This window comes from Colletotrichum navitas, assembly GCF_030913465.1.
Source record: "Colletotrichum navitas strain CBS 125086 chromosome Unknown LY79scaffold_34, whole genome shotgun sequence".
Taxonomy (NCBI): domain Eukaryota; kingdom Fungi; phylum Ascomycota; class Sordariomycetes; order Glomerellales; family Glomerellaceae; genus Colletotrichum; species Colletotrichum navitas.
The window spans coordinates 269284-289257 of record NW_026850580.1 but is presented as its reverse complement, the minus strand read 5'-3'; the positions used below and the strand labels follow the sequence as shown (position 1 = coordinate 289257).

Genomic DNA, 19974 nt, shown 5'->3' with positions numbered 1-19974 from the left:
GACAACCTTGGCAAAGAGCCAGCCTGATTCTGGATACAACCAGATCATGGATATCGCAAGAGCTCCAGAATCATGTTTCCCAAACCCTCATCTCAGAAACCACCCATTACAGTTAGCCGATAGTCCACGGGAAAGTATGTTCTACCCAAGCGACAAAGAACGCGAGCAAATAGCAACTTCAGTCTTTGGCGAACAGTTTGCACACCGTTGGAATGACCCAACATCCAAAGCGTACTTCGATCACTATTGTTCTTTGATCTGCCCAGAAGATCCAGGGGATGCCATCATTCGCATTGGGACTCAGACACTAAGGAGTCATACAGATGTCGTCAGCTGCGTCAAGACCCTCCGTGGGAACCCTTCTCTGACAGTCGATGGATTTATCACAGAGTCCCTGGGCTCTGAACTTTCGAGCGACAAAGAAAAGAAGAACATTTCCAAGCTGATCGTCTCGGTTGCGTTCATGATTGACTGTTTTTCCGGAGACTACTTCGCTGTAGGGCTCGAACGCAACGACTTCAGTCGGAACAAGTGGGATGGAGACGTCTGCTTCGCTGCCTACGTAGAAGAAGCCTCCACCCAGCAGCATTGTGCTACCGAAGATCAGAAGGGGAAGGTTATAGAAATCATGATGCAAAAGAAATATCTCAAAGCCTGGAAACTCGCGGGAGAATATGATGTAAAGATCAGGCCGACAAACAACTTGCTAGAGCACCTTGCGTACGATACGGGTACCAAAACCCTCAGAGTGTTCCACCAACTGTTCTTCCTCAGAGCGCATCTGGCCATCACCAAACACCAGCCCTTGGAACTAGGTTTTGAGGAGAGCCTAGCTCTGTAAGTCCCAATGACCCAAGAAGCCCCTTTGTTCGTTCTATTGACAGGTTATAGAGGTACATTGCCGCCGAGGTTGCTGCTTGAAACACTCCCTCACAGTCCATACCGTCCTGTTCCCAATTATCGACACAGAGGATGACAAGTCGTACTCTTCGCTGGAGAAGATGATCAAAAAAAACACTCTTTCGACCAAGAGGCAATGCTGATCGAGTTCGTTCGGACGGTGCCGCCGGACATGGTCTTCGAGTACTGGGGCAACCGCCTGGCCAAACTTCACGACGCCATCAAACGTCCGCCACCAACAAACCCGGTGGTTTCCTGGTTTGAGAGACACACCTCTGAACGCAACGCTCTGACTGTGGCCATTAGTGGGCTGGGCTGTTTTTGGCGGCGCTATTTGGTTTCCTCTCATTGATTGTTGGTCTTCTCCAGCTCATTCTCGCATGGGTGGCCTGGAAGCATCCAAATCAAAGGGCAAGCAGGGGCTAGGGCTTTTTGAAAGGAAGAGCCCGAGCGAGTTATTCCTTACCGCCGGCACTTGTAAACTATCTAGCGGTATAATCAACACGAAGAGGATGAATCGTCCAAGTTGATGTCACATCAGATGAGATCCACTTCAACCTCCGGTCTGCCCTCGAACCAGGACTCATCTCTCAGAACGAACCACCCGACACGCTTCCATTTCGTCTCACTCTGGACAACCATTAACCCCTCTTTCTCAATCAGCGGAAGGCACCAGACCTCTTCGAACTGCTCTGCTTCCTCGGCCACGTCAAATGCCCCGACCGCAACTAAACCGTCATCCGAGCTGGCCGCATCCGGATTCCTCTCAGTGGAGGTAAGCAAGACAGCGTAGTTCAGCATCTTGCTGTAAGGGAGCCATCGCTTCCTCGACCTGTCGGCTGCGAACCACTCCGCAACGCCCGCCTTGACCAGGGCAGCCTTTGCCGTGCGCCCCAGGATCTGGAGCTCGCAATGCGGCATATGGAGCGCCGCGACGCCGCAGTCGTCCGTCACCGCCCACCTCTTCTTCCCCAGCCTGGGTCTGATCTTGACGTAGTCGCTGTCCTGGAACATCTTTGATTCTTTCAATTTATAGAAGCGACGGACGGGCCCTTGGACGGACGCCCAAGACCACGACGGCGCGCGGACCACTGGCGCCGGCGCGAAGGGGGTCGGCTTCGGGCGTGTCAACGGCCCTTTGAAGAACGCGTTCACCTGGTGACGTGGTTTCCACGAGAGGCCTCTGACCAAGTCGTCCTCCCATAACCCGGCGAGGTAGCGGGATCCCAGCACGTCTTGAGCAAGCCCCGCGATGGAGGCGATGGCCGCGAAGATGTCGTGAGGGTTCGATAGATCCCGCATCATGTACGAGTCGACGAACTCGTACCACATTGTCAGGGTGGTCTCTTTATCGGCCGCCGAATGCGTCGCGCCGGTAGAGAAGCCGGGGATAAGAAAGGTGGGTTTGAGATCCGCGAAATTGATTTGGCCGTCCTCCCAGCATGTTTCGCTGCGGCATTGATAGATGATTTGCTCCTGTCCTAGTATGATGGCCCGCGTCGAGAGCTTTTCTTCCTGGAAACACCATCCCCGCGTAGACACCGGACCATAAGCGTGAGACCTTGGAACGCAGACATTGACTGTGTCCGTTGTGTTTGGAGCGAGTGGCAGGGCACACGGTGGGACCTTTTGATCAAGCCTGTTCGTGAGAAAGCCGTCGCGGGCATCGTTCGAACGGCCGGCGATTATGGTCAAAGCTGCGTTGCCATAAACTTGGGCCATGCGTTGCGATTCGAAAGTCCAGTCATCGGCATCGCGTTGTATGATGCAGAGTGCGTCGATCCAGACGTACTTGATGCCCAAAGAGCGCGCAAAGTGGATGGACTCTTGGTGAGTTTTTGTCAGCTTTCCTTCCGTGACGCCGCCAAACAGCTCATCTTTAGTCTCATGGGTCAAGTTGAAGGTATCTCTCCCGGGGCCCCAGCAGTAGGACAGGGCCAAGTAAGGCTCTCGGAGGCCATTCGTGACTATGAGTCGTGGCTTTTGGCTAGCTTGACCTACCGCAATGACACGAGTTGGCATCTCGGACGACCTCGGCTTGCAGAGCCTGTGAGAAGCCTTGCATCTTCTCATGCGCCAACCAGCCAAGTGGATGTAGAGATCAGGATCGTGGTCTGCAGTCGAGAACCGTTCGATATACTTTAACGCCGCCGGCGTTGAGGCGCTTCTGCGAATAGTCAACTTCTGTACAAAGTACCGACATAGAGAGACTCATCATGGGAAGAAGACTTACGCGAACACAGACAGACGCGAGGCAAACGGCATGCCAGGGTGGTTTGTTTCTCCTTGGCCACCGTCCGGATGCAGCCTTCCACATGAGATCCATACAGCACTTCCTGGAATTTGTTTACCGACACCGCGGCTGGCCTGCCTCACTTCGCCGTGAAGCCAGACGCTCGGGAAGAAGGTTTCCCTTTCGTAGCCCTCCGGTACCTCATCATTGAGAAGAGCGTCGGTGATGCTGCGGCTGGTATCTTCCATGACGCGGGTATAGCAAAGGCTGCAGAAGGGGCATCTCGCTGCAGCGCTTTGCTGAAGAGCCTTGAGATTGGAGTGAAAGCGAACGTCAGTCCCGTCTAGTTGCTCGATATCGAGCTTTGAGCAGACTTGGCAAAGCGACATGGTTACAGCATGCGTTGGTCAAATATCTTAGCCGACACGCCGCTGGCGGTGAAATGCCGCGAGGACAGCACCAGCGAAGATGGCATTGCGAGACGACGATGTGCATTTCTGGGCAGCCACGAACGGGCGACACCACATCGGACAGCGGGACTGGCGACGTATTCAAACAATTCTATTGGTCCTTGAACATCAGGATGATCTAGACTAGGCTAGAATATGCAGGTGATACGCCAAGTGCTGACGGCGGAATTGCAAAAGGAAGCTGGTAGTCTAGGAGTGCTGACTGCGATGGCCACTATGTAATTTTGAGGCCCCAAAAGTGATGGATCTTTGTTCATGGAGGAACTGGTCATCTACCTAATATATATAGACTAATGCAAAACCCGAGGTTGTAGCCAGATCGCCCACCGTACTTGTTGTGACTACCAGCCAATGAAGCCGGCTGGTGGGTCGTAATTCGTCGACCTCATTGTTCGCAAATCATCTTCCGTCGGACCACGCAAGGTTCTCTTTTACGCTGTGCTAGCAAATTCCACCGCTCACATGCTCCCAGCGGCTGGATCAGAGTTTCTACTGACGTACAACATCCGGGTCTATCGCAATGGGTAGAAGCGATACTGGCTACACGACTGGAGTCAAGTCAACGTCACGGCCTGGGCTTTTTGCAATTAACTTTTGCGAATATCCTGTACCTGTAGCCACGCCTCGCTGCGCGTCTGGTCGCTTCATACTTGTTAAAAGACGAGTTTTGCACCAATGCACCAACACCATGTCTATTCCTAAGAGAAGCTGCATCACCTACGGGAGCCCTCCCACCACTTTCATTTTCCTTCTGACCATTCCCCATCGCATTGCGACCCAATTCCAATGTGCGGCACATGGCCTGATACTTGAGTACGTAGGTGAAGAAGATGGATACAGGATAACAACCCAACAGCACCAGGACCCATCGCCGCCGCAGCTACTCCTCCAGAAGCCATTGTCACAAGAGATCTCTTCTTCATCCCACTAGACCAGCCAGCAAAGACAATGAAAAGAGTAGAGGTCCGACCCGGAGGCAGTGTAATACCAGGTCAAGCAGACACTAAAATCATGCCGCCTTCGAAGCCTGACGGGGTTAGTGAAGGGGGACCGCCAGGTTCGTCGTGCCCAAGCTCTCTTGATCAGCTCGCGGCACACGGCCTCGGCGATAACCCTCTAAGGTTACTCGCCGCATGTCCATGAAGAGAAGAAGAAGAAGAAGAAGAAGAAGAAGAAGAGGAGGAGGAGGAGGAGGAGGAGGAGGAGGAGGAGGAGGAGGAGGAGGAGATGTCTAGGGGATGGGCAGACATTTATACCCTTCCTGGGTGGCCCTCAATCAGCCAGTACATGGAGAACGGGGGGTAAGAAACAGAAGGGGTGATCTTTTCCGGCGAATCGAACAAGGCGGCAATGACGTCCTGCTAGGAAGACGCACCCAACTTCGGGAGAAGGTAGCAGGGCCAAAGGCATGGCGGAGCAAGAACGGCGTGCAGCGTCAGTGTTCCCTGACGGCAGGAAGGGTAACGGAAGAAGGAGCAGTGATGAGTGGGCCAGCTTAAAGAAGGTGGTTAAGTATGTTCCTATTCGTATTCGCGGTCAGCCAGAACATAGAGAACGGGGCAAAGGTAAGAAGAAGAGAGTGGTATTTCACAACGAACTACACGAGGCAGCACTGACGTCCTGTTAGGGAGGCGCGAGACAGTGGCAGGACCAAAGGCAAGGCGAAGCAAGAGTGGTGCGCATCATCAGCTCCATGACGGCAATGTGGACAACGGAAGGAGAAGTTATCAGTGGGCCGGCTCGCAAATCATCAAGGACCTGCCCATTCGTAATGGTGTAGGAGCGAAGTAGGCAAGCAACCGACGGTAAGTCCTTCAGGCGCGAGCCCCCCCCCCCCCCTTCCCCCGACGTATCCCATATTGCTCATGTCCCTAGCAAAGACGCCCAAACTGGCTGGCATTCACAGCCATAAAATTGCAATACCGATGCCGCAGGAAGATTTGTCAGGCAATGTCTCAGAGGAGGAAAGGCCTAGGGAGAGGGTAGTTAGTTAGGTATGATTTGGTGGCACCAGTGGTAGGGAGGAGACACCGAGACGCAGTAAAGGCATAACGTTCCTTAGGCCGTCTCGACTCCTCGACGGTTCTGGTAGCGGATAAGAGAATGACACCGTACGCTGCTGCCAAGGGGGGCAATAATCATTCTAGCAATCAGGGTGACAGCATCATGTTTCTCCTCTCGACATTTCATCAGCTCTGTTCCCCCAACAAAATGACACAAAAAGACATACAACACCAGGTATTCGCTGGTCGTCACCGACCCAACTACTAATCCGGCCCTCACTGGCTTATCTATGGGAGAGCGGACGGGATCCCGAGTTTTCCAGTGGGTGTGGTCGTATGTGGTGATACTTGGGAGCTGTAGCACATATAATGCCTCTCAGCGAGAAGAGCTGAGAGCAAAACACATACAACATCAGGCATTCGCTGATCGTCACCGACTCAACCACTAACTCGGCCCTCGTTGTAATCGAAGATGTCTTCGGAGACCGAGATCATGTTTTGGTGATTTGCTCCTCGAATTCAGTTTTCAGGTGATGGTATGATCGAACTTCACGTCGGCGACGGATCCTGCTTTGAGGTACCAGGAGGTGTTTCTCAACCAAACCAGCTTCACCTCGATCTCTGGTCGCCGTTTTCACTCATCTTCTCGTCTCTCGCGTGGGCGTCATGAAATCTTTGATTAGGCCGTTGTCATGAGGCGTTGCGTGACGGATGTTGGAGGGAGGAAGTTGCCGTCGATGGTGTAACCAGCCATGCCCCGAATACAGGGCCGGGCCGTCTTACTGGCTCCACGGAGCTCCCATGCGCGAGCTTATGAATTCAATGATTTTGGAGGTGGGTGTTATACACAAGGAGAGGACCCCCAACACTCCATATAATACAAAGTGGGAGACTGCTTGCTGAAGCTGCTCGGAAAATGGCGTTGTACTTTTGATGTCCTCGTAACAGGGCTTGTGTTGTGAAGGCACACATGTCACCATAGGTACAAAGGTATGCATCCGAAAGGGAGTATTGTAGCAATTCATTGTCAACAAGAACAAATAGTCTCAAATAAGGGTAACAACAGCACCTTGAGCTTTGAGACCATACCAAATATGAGAGTCCCGGCTTGCTACCTTTATGATGCCGATTCGCTGGTAGTGCGGAATTCGTAGGGATTTCCCAAACAAGCACCGTTGGCTATCTTCTTTGCATGCTCTCAAGACGAGTCCGATCGTATCTAGTGGTTCTTCCAGCTGATCCTTACTATCAGGTATCATGGCACCAAGCAACATGTAGAGCGAAGGCTCGATGCCGCACTCGGCCATAACGTCTCCACTGTATTCCATATAGAGGTAGGAACTCGACCAGTTTAACCTTTCTTCCATGGCGGAGAGGAAAACGAATTGGGCCTGGATTGTGATGGTTGCGTTCAGGACGGCGCCGAAAGGTACCTTGTCAGAGACAAGGGTTTGAGTGCTGCTGATCATGACGGCGTCCTCTCTGAGACCGTTCAACCAGCGGCCAGAATGCTGATGGGTATACCAAGACCATGTCGGCGATTGCAAGATTGCTGAACGACCGACTTTCCTATATCTTGCCAGTGTTGCGGAGGGCGAAGAGGGCAGGTACGTGCCGGTGACGAAACCGTCAGCTTTGACTGGGTCACTGGATTCAAAGTGGTGCTTCCATCACGATCCTTGGCGGACGGCAGGTACCTTCCCTTTGCGAACCCTTCGAGAATCATCGCTTTTAGGAAACGGACATCCTTGTCGATGGGTAGTCTTTCTGGAACAGCCATCAGCAAAGGGTAGGGCAACCATGCTAACTGGGAGATGATCCATGGTTTCCACAACCCGGCCAAGTAATTCTCGGAACCGATCGACGCTTCGAATTGTGTGGCTTTACCCGCAATGGCCGGGAGACGGTCTGACCAGACTGCAAGCTGCCGTTCGGCATATTCCCAGGTGATATCGCGCCAAATGAGAAGCAGGGACTGGCGACCACCAACATCGGTCGCGCTTTGTGATTGCGCGGCAGCTCCCAGACCTTTATCTATCAGAGGATGTGCCCGGATGATTGTCAGGGTCAGACGATGGGGACTGCTTATGACCGCCCCTGTTAACCACCAGTTGATATAGGAGCCGTCGATGTTGCTGGTCCCACCTTCACAGCTTCTGGTTTTGTCGAATGCAATCATAACTCCATGTGAGCTTGTTGTGCAGTTATAACTTATGCTCTCGGAGTGGAGGGTAAGAAGACGGCGGCTCAGCATTGATTCTTGAAAACCCCAACCCCGGGATCGTAGCGGTTTAGGTCGTGCTTGCGTCTCCAGAGAATCCAAGCCGCCCGCCCCGATCATCACCGTCCCACTGCGTCCGTTTGGAAGACTTATGTCCAAGGTAGGCGACCGCCTGACAGGCCATTCCTGGAGGAATCCCTGCTCGACCTCGTGACTAGCCTCCGCTGCGATGACAACCCAAGCGTCACGATAGATCTTGCCTATGTTGTTGATCTCGTCGATTTTGTCACTCTCTTGGACGATGCACAGCGCATCAACCCAAAGATATCTGATACCCAACACCCGGACGAAGGTTATAGCGTCGCGAATGGATTTCCCTAGAGACTTGACGGAGATGGAGGCCAGATGTTGTGCAATATTGCTGTGTGTTGTGGTGACTTTCTGAGGGCCTCCCCAAACATGGCTCAGAGCCACGTAGTTGCCCAGCTCGCCTATCTTTGTTTGGTACATCCTCACAGTCTCTTCACCCAGATCTTCGTTCTGTACTTGGATGAGACGTTTCGGTAAAGCATGGGGTCGAGGAGCACACGATTGGCCGGCTTCACGACATCTTGACACAGCAGTGTGAATCTTGGAAGCCCAGCCTCTTATATCCAATTCCGCCGTCTGCGCGAGGAACCTTTCGGCCTCATTACCTAATGAGTCATATTAGCCAGTTATCTCTGCATCTGAAAACGTCTGACTGTTGACTGAGCTAACCTTTATAGAGTGTATGTTGTAGACAGATTGGGGCAGCCCCAGAGGCTTTCAGGTTCATATTATCTGCGAGATGGTGGCAAGGCAGATTTTGAGGTCACCCGACCTCATAGTCTTGGTGCGCCTTATGCGGTGTCACCGCAACGTCAGACAAGGCATTTTGAGGCACTGACGTCTTGACGCGTAAAGGTAACTCCCTGTAGGTAGTTTGTATCCCGAAGACCCTGTTGCCATCAAGAGCAAGGATGTCAAAGAAGACGGAATAACTTCTTATAGTTAGGAGCCTTTCGAGTCTGAACAGCAATCTGGTCGTCATCTGGCTAGACCTGATGAGGCTCAAGAATCAGAAGTAGTGTGGGCAGGCTAACTGGCTCTTCTGGGGGCTGTTTTATTGTGCTGACGAGGTACCCCAAAGCAATAGATTAGCCAAGATAGATAGGTATCCTGGAGTAAATGCATCCCTCTTGGGTGTTTGATATCTCGAAGGCGTTTAAGGAGTTCAGTGATAGTCACCTGAGGCTTGAATTGGGCGGCGAGGTGAGGCGGCGTAATCGAGAGCCTTTCGTTTGAACTACCTATACATACATATTCCTATCTGTGTAACTAGTCTATCTTACACATGGATAGTTAAGCCGTTTTTCTATATTACGCCCCAAATAACCACTCTATGAAATCATGAGCCCCAGACGGGCTATTACTCCCATACGGATACGGGTTGATACTTCCATACTGGTCATGACTCTGATACGGGTCATGACTCTGATGCGGGCCATTACTCCCACCTACGGCAACCAGAAGCTTGCCCTCTGTCTCAGGCTGGCCACGAACATCTGCACGTAGCTTTCCTACAGCATCTTGCCATCTATTACCCGCATTCCAGTCGACTTGTTTGCGTGCATTTGCAGGATTACTGATTACTTCTAGTGCAAAGAACATATAGTTCTGAGCGTTACTAACAGTTTTCTCGTCATCCAAGGTAATACATCTGTTCTGGCCGTTAGTCTTTTACTTTTATATTAGGTGAAACTGTCAATTTCACTTACTGTTGTACTAAATAAGCATGGTCTATAATGTTACACGGTCCAGACATTACTTGTAAATGCGTCATTTCGTGAAGCAAGGTAAGCGCGCCGGTTGGTAGAAAGGCTCGAGATCGTGCCCACAGCGAGCGTGTAGCCCGATCCGATTCATCTGACAGATAATATTGGTCTCGAATAAAGGAGACTGGGCATACGAATACCTGTCCCGTTGTGGGCGTAGCATAAGCTAGAATACCTTGCTTGTGGCAAGGGCCGGGATGGTGTAGAGTCTGACAGGCAATACCAACAGTCTGGCCTAAGTTTTCCATATCTCGAATATAGTGATTGCTTGTTGACCCTAAGCCGTAGATATTCCTGAATATACTGCGTATTTTTGTCAGGCCGTGAACGTCCGCGTTCCCCGCTAGTAAAGATCAAATTAGCTATTTCCGTTTTCAAGTGCCTTACGTCGGAGCGAAACTTACCTCCGAACCACGCAACGAATGCAGCAGATCTCTCGGCTCCGGGTTGACTAAGAAAAGAGTATGCAGCTCCAGCATACTCGTGCATGTTCTTAATAGTATTGTTAATTCTGTGGGCTTGGGCTGTTGAGCATTTCAAGGCATTGCCATTGCCCATGTCCCCAGCGACAATTCCGATATTATTTGCTCCTGCTATGATGGTAGAGTGTGATGAGCTGCCAGTTGCTGAGCGGCATCCGTAATTCTTTTGGCGAAATGGGCTCTTCAGCTTCCATCCGGCGGAGACGAGATTCGGTAGACAGAAAATTAACAATAACTTGAGACGATGCATCTTGTAATCAGTGTAAGAGTACAACAGAGTAGAAAAATCTAGGTCGCATCAATCTTGGTCACTGTAGGGAAGAAGCCGGGTAATCATGAGCGAAGATATATTCGATTCAAATAGTACTCTTAAGGAAGACTAAGTGGTAATGTGTTTATAAATCAATGATCCTACCACTTGTAAGTCATTGAAATCTCGGGATATATATTATTCTATGCAACTTGAAATTAATAAATTTAGTAATTATAACGAGCCCTCAAGACCTTGCCCTTAATAAGGGGCTCATTTTATACTACACAAAGCGTAGTGGGGGTAAAGTAGTTTTTAACTTTTTGTGTTACGACCTCATTGGTTGCTGCCAGGCGTAACATATACTAGTAATACAGAATAGGGGATAAAGATGCACGAGTCTACGCATAAGCTAACAGTGAGTGCCCCCTGTGAACCTAAGTGTGGTGTACCTAGGATATAACACGTCGGTAGGTCCGCGTATGTGGATACAGGTAACAATAAAATGCAGCCTTTTTCTTTTTTCTTTCTTCATATTAATAGCTTCGACAACCTACAATGGTGGGCACCACCGCTCCTAGAAACGAACGGCACTGAACAACGCGGTATAGCCGATCGCGACTCATCGATGAGCGTTTTTGTTTCCAGTTATTAGCGGCGGGGCGCCGGTTGCCCTGCTGTTTTGCCAATCTTTTATGAGCTGCTCTTGCGCCAGCCAGCCCGAAAGGTCAAACCGGCGATGGTTACGAAAATGAAGAACGGTGTGCTATTCGGCTGCTGATCTGGCAAGCATACATACGTATACAGCTGCGAACCGACGCCATCGATTGGTTCGCTGCAGGTGATCGCATGTACTTCTCGCGTCCCTCACCCAACGAGGAGGAGGCTATGCCTGTCTCTCTGGCCAGCCGGAGGCCTTACTTTACGAGTACAATTGCGGAACCGTCATCTGTCCTCCGAAATAAAGTCTCCTTTACCTATTTCCTACCTTCTAAAACCCTCAGCTACTTTTTATCTCTTTTGCCATCGGCTTCACTATGGATAAGGTTAAGTTTAAGCTCTCCTAAGCCGACTACCCGCCACTAAATCCGGAAGCGATTGGCACGGCCAAGACCGGCCCGTTGGACCTAGTACGGCAGCCTGCAGGGCTTATTCCGTCAAAACCCGAGTGGATATTAAAAAAGCCACTTTTTGCTTATACAGCTACCCCCTTTTTTAATTGGTCCTTCTGCTTTATTGTAAGCAATAGTGTAATATAATTAGCTAAATAATATAGCTAATACAGTAGGCACTGTAGGGTAGCGGTTAACAGGCAGACACATTGCGGGGCTGGCATCTGTGCGCATGCGTACCTCAGGGACTTTCGCCCTGGCGGCCACCTATTTCTCCTAAAGTCAGCATTAAACCTAATAAGGCAGTATAGGGGGTATACTAGGGGGGCTAGCACAGATGTGCCCACATCTGTACCTATACATAAACACTTTGCCTACCTACTGCGTTAACTGTTGTTTTTTCCCTCCTTTATATTACTACTATTTATCCCTTTATTAACAGTAAGGTTTACGTTTCTATTTTTTACTAGGTTACCTACTGTAATATTAAAAAGTATAAATTAACTATTATAGCTAACTAAAGTGCCCTGCTGCTAATTATTAAGTGTAAGACCTACTAGCTAAGCAATAGCCTCCTCTACTTATGTTATATACTAAGCAAGGTAATTAGGTTACTTATTACAATAGGCCTCCTCTTGTTAATAGTATTAATTTAATAAAACCTCTACATAGCTCTAAACAGTAAGCCTAGAGGGGATAAGAATACCCTTACAGTCAGCTATATATAGTACATAGTATACCTTATAAGCCTTATATATCTTATACTTAGCCTTACCTTAGCCCTATATCTATTACTACTAGTAGGCGCCTATAATATTATCCTTAGTTATAGCCTATTAGAGGATATATTAGTAAAGTAAAACCTACTACTTATAAAAGCTATAGTTATATACTAGCCTATTATTATTTACCTATATATTATAATATAAATCTAAACTATTAGTAGTAGCTACCTTTACCTTATAAAGTTTACTAGTAATTAACTTTTATATAAGTATAAGTAGGCAAAAAAGATAAAGTAAGACCTATTATTTATAGAGGACTTTACTATAAAAGTTTATAAGGTATAGCTTAGTAGTAGTAAAGTATCTACTATTAATATAGTTAATGTACTTAATAGCCCCTTAGAGGCTAAATTACTAGAGTATATAATAGTAGCTACGCTTAATAACGCTGTAAAGGCCTTTAAGTAGGTTAGTTATTTTAGCCTAGAGTAGTAGTAGTAAATAGTTATAGGTATAGTTAGCCTAGAGGTTAAGTGTTAGTAGCTAGTTATTTTTAATATAAGTAGCTTCTTTGTGTATTAAACTTTTTATTATAGTAGTAATAGATTTATAATAACTTAGCCTTATATAGTAATATTTTAATATAGAGATTATATAGCGTAGGCTAGTTAGGTGTTTTATAAGATAATAGCAAAGGGTTCTTTTATAGTAGATATAGTAGAAGAAGTATAATACTTTTATCTTACTATCTATAAGGCTATAAAAAGCATTATATATAGTGTGTTATTTAATAGCTAAATTATTAGTAAAAAAGTAATATAACTACTAGTTAGCTTAGCCTTTTAATATATATAAGTAAGCAGTAATAATATTAGTATTACCTTTTTTAGTAAGAAAGTAGCTAACTAGTATTTAGCTACCTATAGTATTTTTAACTATAACTATATAAAGTAGCTAGCTAAGCTAATTAGTCTAGTAAGTAGTATCTATTATAGTAAAAAGGCTATATTACTATAATAACGTAAGGCTAGCCTTAGAGGCCTATATAAGCCTTTTGTTTACCTTATTAGTACATTAGACTATATAATACTAAAATTAGAGGTTATAGGTATAGTAATAAGCCTTAGCTTTAGTAACTTATAGGTGCTATAAATAGTTATAGTTAATAAGGTAAAGGTTAAAGTAGGCAGCTAGCTAGTAGTAGCCTATATTATATATAGCCTAGTAAGAAAGCTAATAGCTGCCTATAGTTACTAGCGCCTACTTAATAGCCTTGTAGTAGCTAAAGTAGCCTTAGAGTATATAGTAGACTTTAGTAGGTAAATAACTAAGGGTAACTTGCTTAGTAGTAAGGTCTTTAATACCCTATAGTAAGCAAATTTAATTAAGGCGTTTAAGTAGGTAGTTATAAAGGCCTAGGCTAACTTATAAAATAACTACTATTATAGTAAAGTTACTTATCTATTACTTAATAACTTTAGTATATATAAGGCAACTAGTGTTTACTTATATAGTGTAGTTATAGGTTATTATAGCCTTACTGCCTTAAGGCTTATTAGCTTTAGTTAACTAAAGTAGGCAGTAATAGTAAGTAGTAGTAGTACTACTAAAGGTATAGCCTTAAGCTTTAGTTAAATTAAAGAAATTACTAATAAAAGCCTATATTTATTTAAATTTAGTAGTGTCTACCTTTATAGGCTTAGTAAGGTAAAAGTATTACTTATAGTAGGTAGCAAGGTTATTAGGTATAATAATAGGGCTAGCCTAGGTCTTAGGGACACATAAGGTAAGTCTTAATAGAGTAAATAGTTAAATAGGTAGGTAAGCTAGTAAAAGGAATATTTTTACTATTAAGCTTCTTCTAAAAGTTCTCTAGGTTAAAGTTAACTATATTGTCCTTATAGTTAGGTAGTAAGGGCACTTAAAGGGTTATAATTTTATTATCTAATGCGTTAATTATATTAGCCTTGCTAGTAGTTAATAGAGGGATATCTAATACTATAGTAATATAAAGAAAACAATAATAATAGGGTAAAGGGTTAATTAGTAATAAATAACGTAGTTAATAATAGGTTAGCGGCAATAGGTTAGTGGCAATAGGTTAGTAGCAATAGGTTATTGACTTGCTGTTGTTACGCGTAGGTAGGTGGTCTGGTTGACCCTGAAAAAACGCGGAGGATGTGGTGGACCCACATTAACTGGATTAACTAATCAGAATATCTGAATATATCTATTATTTTAATATAATTAATGTTGGTTGCAGTGCGGTACTTCGGGGGCCCGTGGGCAGACCTGCAATGTGTCTGCCTGTTAACCGCTACCCACTGTAGACGCCTGTCTATTATTACTAGCACCTGCCTACTGTTACCAGCGCCTACCCACTATTGCCAGCGCCTACCCACTGTTGCTAGCGCCTGCCCACCTGCCCACTATTGCCAGCGCCTACCCACTGTTACCAGCGCCTGCCCACCTGCCTACTGTTGCTAGCGCCTGCCCACTACTGCCAGCGCCTGCCCACTACTGCCAGCGCCTGCCCACTGTTGCCAGCGCCTGCCCACTGTTGCTAGCGCCTACCTACCTGCCCACTATTGCCAGCGCCTACCCACTGTTACTAGCGCCTGCCTACTGTTGCCAGCGCCTACCCACTGTTACTAGCGCAAGGATCTAGGGTTAACTTTTTGTAGGTCTTAATACCTCACTAACTTGTTAATAGTCTAAAAGCATAAAGCTATAGCTAATTAATCTAGTATAATAGAGAGATAGGTAGGGCAATAAGGATTTTCTTATAGCTCTAGGTACACCTGCCGTTTCTATAACTAAGTTTTTGTTTTAACAGAGTAAGCCCTGTAGGCTGCCGTAACCTAGGCCATTTCATCCCTAACCTGCGCAGGCTCGGCTTCCCCACCAACCGCCTCCCATCTCGTTTTAGTAGGAGGACGTGTAGGCCTCTGAACAAGGCGGCATCCTGGGCGGAGGATCCCCCATGCTCGCCGCCGCAGGAGTACCTGTCACCGCAAGAGCCGACGTCAGTGCGTACATGCACCATTGCGGTAATAATAGCCATTTTAATCTCTTGCAAGCCATACGCACTAGATGATCATCGTCACTTACCACACGCGTGTTACCTAGCCCCCCTTAGATAACATAGGCCTTAAAAAAAAAATTCCATTAAAAACATACAACACCAGGTATTCGCTGGTCGTCACCGACCCAACTACTAATCCGGCCCTCACTGGCTTATCTATGGGAGAGCGGACGGGATCCCGAGTTTTCCAGTGGGTATGGTCGTATGTGGTGTTGTAGCGATGTCAAGTTGTCTATGTAGCCTCTTTCCTGCAATGGTGCGTGTAAGTCGGTGTCGCTACGCCACCCCCCCTCAAGCCTGCCCACGCGCGCAATTGCCAGGATATAGAATCATTCGAACCGGATATGTGATTAAATGCTCTTCCTGCCTTTAGAATCCGAGGGATTTTCTTTGAAGTGAGGTTGTGTTGGGGGATGGCATGGCGAATGGCGTTCTCGGCCTCGGCTTTGGTGCACGATGATCCCGTTTCACATCGGCAGCGTTCTTGTATTTGTCAGTCCAACAGCCCCCGATGATGTATCCTCCCCAAAGAGAAGAAACATCTGGGAAACCCCCCGTCTCAGACTTCTTGCTACCTGCTCATCATAGTGGTTAACGTCTTCCCTGTCCACCCTATCTGTAATGCCAAGCTTGCAAAAAGGCCACCACCAGGTCACCTCAGGCCGTATGTCACAGCGCATGACGGCTCCGATTGTGAATGTATGCTATAGCATCTACTGCTTGGCGGCACCGTCGTGTTTATTCAGCTACAGTGGCTGTTAACAGCCACATCTCAGGGCATTCCTATAATTTGCTGTCGGCTTGGGCCAGAAACAATCCATGGTACCAAGCCTTTGAATTCGCAACATCCATAGAACTTGCAATATGTTAGGGGACGATGGGGACTCTATCAAAGACAAACAAACGGATGTAACAGCTTGCTCTAAACACTCTATAAATCCCTCGTCAGAACAATTCCACACCGATATGGAGCATTTTTGTAAAGCACCTTCATGGAAAGCGAAATGTGTTCAATACGTCCTCATTTATGCGCGTTAAGTGTACACAATAGTGAAGTTATGTCATGCTTCATGCTGCCGACGCCGATCAACCTGCCAACACCAGAGACGAAAATTGCATCATGGAATATCTTTGGGCAATGTCTCTTTTTAAATCCCGAACGAAGCAACAAAAAACCTATGGATTTAGAGCTCGTCGTGGCTGGGGGGCTCATCATCACCGCCAGCGTCACCGGCGCCCTGGTACATCTTGGAAGTGATGGGGTAGGCGACGTTGGACAGCTTCTCCTTCTGCTCCTCGAAGTCCTCGGTGGTGGCGGTGGCGCTGTTCTCCTCGAGCCAGCTGGTGGTCTCCTTGACAGCCTCGAGAATCTGGATGCTTCGTTAGTAATCGGTAGCGACTGGTCAAGGGCTATGAGCAAACTTACAGTCTCCTTGTCCTCGTCGTCAATCTTGCCGCCGAGACCCTCGTCGTCATTGACCTGGTTCTTCAGGGAGAAGGCGTAGTTCTCGAGACCGTTGCGAGCCTCAATGCGCTCACGGGTAGCCTTGTCCTCTTCGGCATACTTCTCAGCCTCGGCGACCATGCGGTCGATCTCCTCCTGGGTGAGACGGCCCTTGTCGTTGGTGATGGTGATAGACTCCTGCTTGCCAGTGCCCTTGTCGTGGGCCGAGACCTTGAGAATACCGTTGGCGTCGAGCTCGAAGGAAACCTCGATCTGGGGGACACCACGGGGCGCGGGGGGGATGCCAGTGAGCTCGAACTTTCCAAGCTGGTTGTTGTCCTTGGTAAGAGAACGCTCACCCTCAAAGACCTGGATAAGAACGACAGGCTGGTTGTCGGCGGCGGTGGAGAAGATCTGGCTCTTGCGGGTAGGGATAGGGGTGTTGCGCTGGATCAGCTTGGTCATGACACCTCCGGTAGTCTCAATACCGAGCGTCAGGGGGTTGACGTCCATGAGAACAATGTCCTCAGCGCCGACCTCGTTAGAAAGGACACCACCCTGGACGGCGGCACCGAAAGCGACAGCCTCATCGGGGTTGATGCCCTTGGAAGCCTTCTTTCCGCCAAAGTACTCCTCAATGAGGCTAACAACCTTGGGGATACGGGTAGAGCCACCAACGAGAACGATGTCGTCAATGTCCTCCTTCTTGACCTTCGCGTCCTTGAGCACCTGCTCGACGGGCTTCATGGTCTTCTTGAAGAGGTCTATGTTGAGCTCCTCAAACTTGGCACGGGTAAGAGTCTCGGAGAAATCCTTGCCATCGAAGAAGGCCTCGATCTCAATGCGAGTGGACATCTGGGAGGAGAGGGTACGCTTGGCCTTCTCGGCCTCACGCTTGAGCTTGCCCATGGCCTTGAGGTCCTTGGTAATGTCGACGCTGTTCTTCTTGTTGTGGGACTTGGCGAAGTGGTTGATGATGCGCTGGTCGAAATCCTCACCACCCAAGTGGGTGTCACCGGCAGTAGCCAAGACCTCGAAGACACCGTGGTCAATGGAGAGCAGGGAGACATCAAAGGTACCACCACCAAGGTCGTAGACAATGATCTGGCGCTCACCGTCAGTCTTGTCAAGACCGTAGGCGATAGCGGCGGCAGTGGGCTCGTTGACAATGCGGAGGACATTAAGACCGGCAATAATACCGGCATCCTTGGTGGCCTGGCGCTGGTTGTCGTTGAAGTAGGCGGGAACGGTAACGACGGCGTGGGTGACCTTCTTGCCAAGGTAGCTCTCGGCAACCTCCTTCATCTTGCCCAAGATCATGGCGGAAACCTCCTCAGGGGTGAAACGCTTGGGGGAGCCGGCGACCTGGACCTCGACGATGGGCTTTCCATCCTTCTCGATGACCTTGTAGGGGAAGTGCTTGATGTCGGACTGGACGCTCTTGTCGGAGAACTTCTGGCCAATCAATCGCCTAGCGTTGGTTAGTTTGTGTCTTGAGTGCTTGGGGGCCGGGTTGGAGCTTACTTGATGTCAAAGATGGTGTTCTGGGGGTTGGCCGCGGCCTGGTTCTTGGCGGCGTCACCGACGAGTCTCTCCTCCTCGGTGAAGGCGACGTAAGACGGAGTGATACGGTTACCTGGGATGGAGAGTCAGTTGGGCTGTCTGGACCTAAGACGGCTTCGACGGTCTAGACTTACCCTGGTCGTTGACGAGAATCTCAACCTTGCCCTTCTGCATCACACCGACGCAAGAGTAGGTGGTTCCAAGATCCTGAAGACAGCATGGTTAGGACATGGCGTCTTTTCTTGTCGGTTGCGGCAGAAGCGCCAAAAGCGCGGCCAGCAGTGGATATGCCAACTTACAATACCGATGACAGTGCCGTAGTCCTCAGTGTCCTGAGCCTGAGCGGTCTGGAAGAAAGCCAGGGGGGAGAAGAGGAGAACCATCCAGGCCAGGAGGCCGAAGCCAAAGGCCATCGAGTTTCTTGATCTCGACATTGTGGGAGATTTTGGTGCTATGAAGCTACCTTGTGAGGATGGATTGCGCGCGTGGTACCTCGAGCTTTTGAGCAATAATGAAAAAAAGGGAAGAAAAGAAAAAAACAAAAAGCCGTCAATGGAAGACGTGGGAGAGAAGGTTGACGAAATTCCCTTCTACTAGCTGCGCACCCAATCGAATTGAGGTGGTTTGGCAGGTGTTGGATTGGGAGAGGTTGAAGGTTAAGCGGTGGGAGGGAAGAGCTGTCGGCTTTATGAATGGCTTCTCCAAAAAAAGATTGAGGTGTCCAGATTGCACAAAAGGCCAGATTTCACGTTGAGAGGCGCCACACGTGACAGGGATCGGTTGCTCTTGGTGGACCGTGGACTCTGGATGGTACCAATGGTGGATCCCTACTGTGTGGTCCCCAGAGGCGGGCAGTGGGCAACCTGCACTGCATCGTGTTTGTAGGTAGGTAATGCAGCTCCTTCGGCAAATGCCTGCAGGGACGGACATGATGGGATGGCAGAGATGGGCGCTCGGGGGAGCAGTCTCCGGCGCACGAGCACAGTAAGCTGAGTACCGTGCGAGCACATCACCCCTTGACAGCCGCCAAAGGTGTGCTGCCTACCTACCGTCCTGGCGTGCCTTATTAATGCTGATGCTAGCCTTTGCATCGCCCTTCTATTCGTACGTCTACCCCACCAAGGCTGCGGATTCTGGACATTTCCATCCATTAATTACAGGTGGCCTCTTGTTCAGTTCGCCTCTAGCCTTCCATGGACGTTCGGCCGGTTTCTACAACATGCTATACCCATGCCTTGGCCTGAGCTGTCTGACTCCTTTTTATTTGACAGTGACTCACCATCCAGCACTTGCCTCCTGTTTCCAAAGAGAAGAAGAGACAATCGCCACGTTGCTTCATTGTCCGCGTCCGTCGTTGGTAACATTAAACCAGTTTTCTGTCCTACCTACCGTACACACGCTACCTAGGTAGTTCTACCATCTAATATCGCCAATCTGTCCTCTTCTGACACGCCTGGGGATACGAACAGAGTGGCCTCTTCTTCTCAAACGTTTGATTGCCTTCCGCTCCTCATCTCGGGCCAATTTATGCCTTTTTTCCCTTTCCAGAATATTCCCACCACTTGATGGCTGTGGGGGCGGTCAGGCGGCATTCCGGGTAAAGAAGGTGGTTTACTATTACGGTAGGTAC

At 48.7% G+C, this 19974-nt stretch overlaps 6 protein-coding genes across 6 annotated transcripts; 2 read left to right on the top strand and 4 right to left on the bottom strand.

Annotated features, from left to right (window-relative positions):
- Positions 1–136: 136 nt before the first annotated feature.
- Positions 137–1326, top strand: LY79DRAFT_590725 (uncharacterized protein; the record flags this gene model as incomplete). Its single annotated transcript, XM_060561190.1, is given in 4 exon segments — positions 137–837; positions 892–893; positions 1032–1195; positions 1207–1326. The coding sequence occupies 4 exon segments, from the start codon at positions 137–139 to the stop codon at positions 1324–1326; spliced, it is 987 nt and encodes a 328-aa protein (XP_060413593.1).
- Positions 1327–1437: 111 nt separating this feature from the next.
- LY79DRAFT_516662 (heterokaryon incompatibility protein) lies at positions 1438–3522 on the bottom strand (the record flags this gene model as incomplete). Its single annotated transcript, XM_060554843.1, has 2 exons — positions 1438–3067; positions 3134–3522. The coding sequence occupies 2 exons, from the start codon at positions 3520–3522 to the stop codon at positions 1438–1440; spliced, it is 2019 nt and encodes a 672-aa protein (XP_060413592.1).
- A 3130-nt stretch (positions 3523–6652) lies between these two features.
- LY79DRAFT_688255 (heterokaryon incompatibility protein-domain-containing protein) lies at positions 6653–8644 on the bottom strand (the record flags this gene model as incomplete). Its single annotated transcript, XM_060564692.1, has 3 exons — positions 6653–7253; positions 7304–8522; positions 8587–8644. The coding sequence occupies 3 exons, from the start codon at positions 8642–8644 to the stop codon at positions 6653–6655; spliced, it is 1878 nt and encodes a 625-aa protein (XP_060413591.1).
- A 495-nt stretch (positions 8645–9139) lies between these two features.
- LY79DRAFT_555815 (uncharacterized protein) lies at positions 9140–10505 on the bottom strand. The gene is made up of 3 exons (XM_060557957.1): positions 10088–10505; positions 9627–10026; positions 9140–9568 (listed from the first exon to the last, which is right to left on the bottom strand). The coding sequence occupies exons 1-3, from the start codon at positions 10413–10415 to the stop codon at positions 9229–9231; spliced, it is 1068 nt and encodes a 355-aa protein (XP_060413590.1). The 5' UTR covers positions 10416–10505; the 3' UTR covers positions 9140–9228.
- A 3966-nt stretch (positions 10506–14471) lies between these two features.
- On the top strand, positions 14472–14831 carry LY79DRAFT_229011 (uncharacterized protein). Its single transcript, XM_060551661.1, has one exon. It carries the CDS (start codon positions 14503–14505, stop codon positions 14737–14739), a length of 237 nt encoding a protein of 78 aa, XP_060413589.1. The 5' UTR covers positions 14472–14502; the 3' UTR covers positions 14740–14831.
- A 1240-nt stretch (positions 14832–16071) lies between these two features.
- LY79DRAFT_555810 (hsp70-like protein) lies at positions 16072–19022 on the bottom strand. The gene is made up of 5 exons (XM_060557956.1): positions 18644–19022; positions 18479–18551; positions 18306–18417; positions 16764–18252; positions 16072–16707 (listed from the first exon to the last, which is right to left on the bottom strand). The coding sequence occupies exons 1-5, from the start codon at positions 18776–18778 to the stop codon at positions 16522–16524; spliced, it is 1995 nt and encodes a 664-aa protein (XP_060413588.1). The 5' UTR covers positions 18779–19022; the 3' UTR covers positions 16072–16521.
- Positions 19023–19974: the final 952 nt, after the last annotated feature.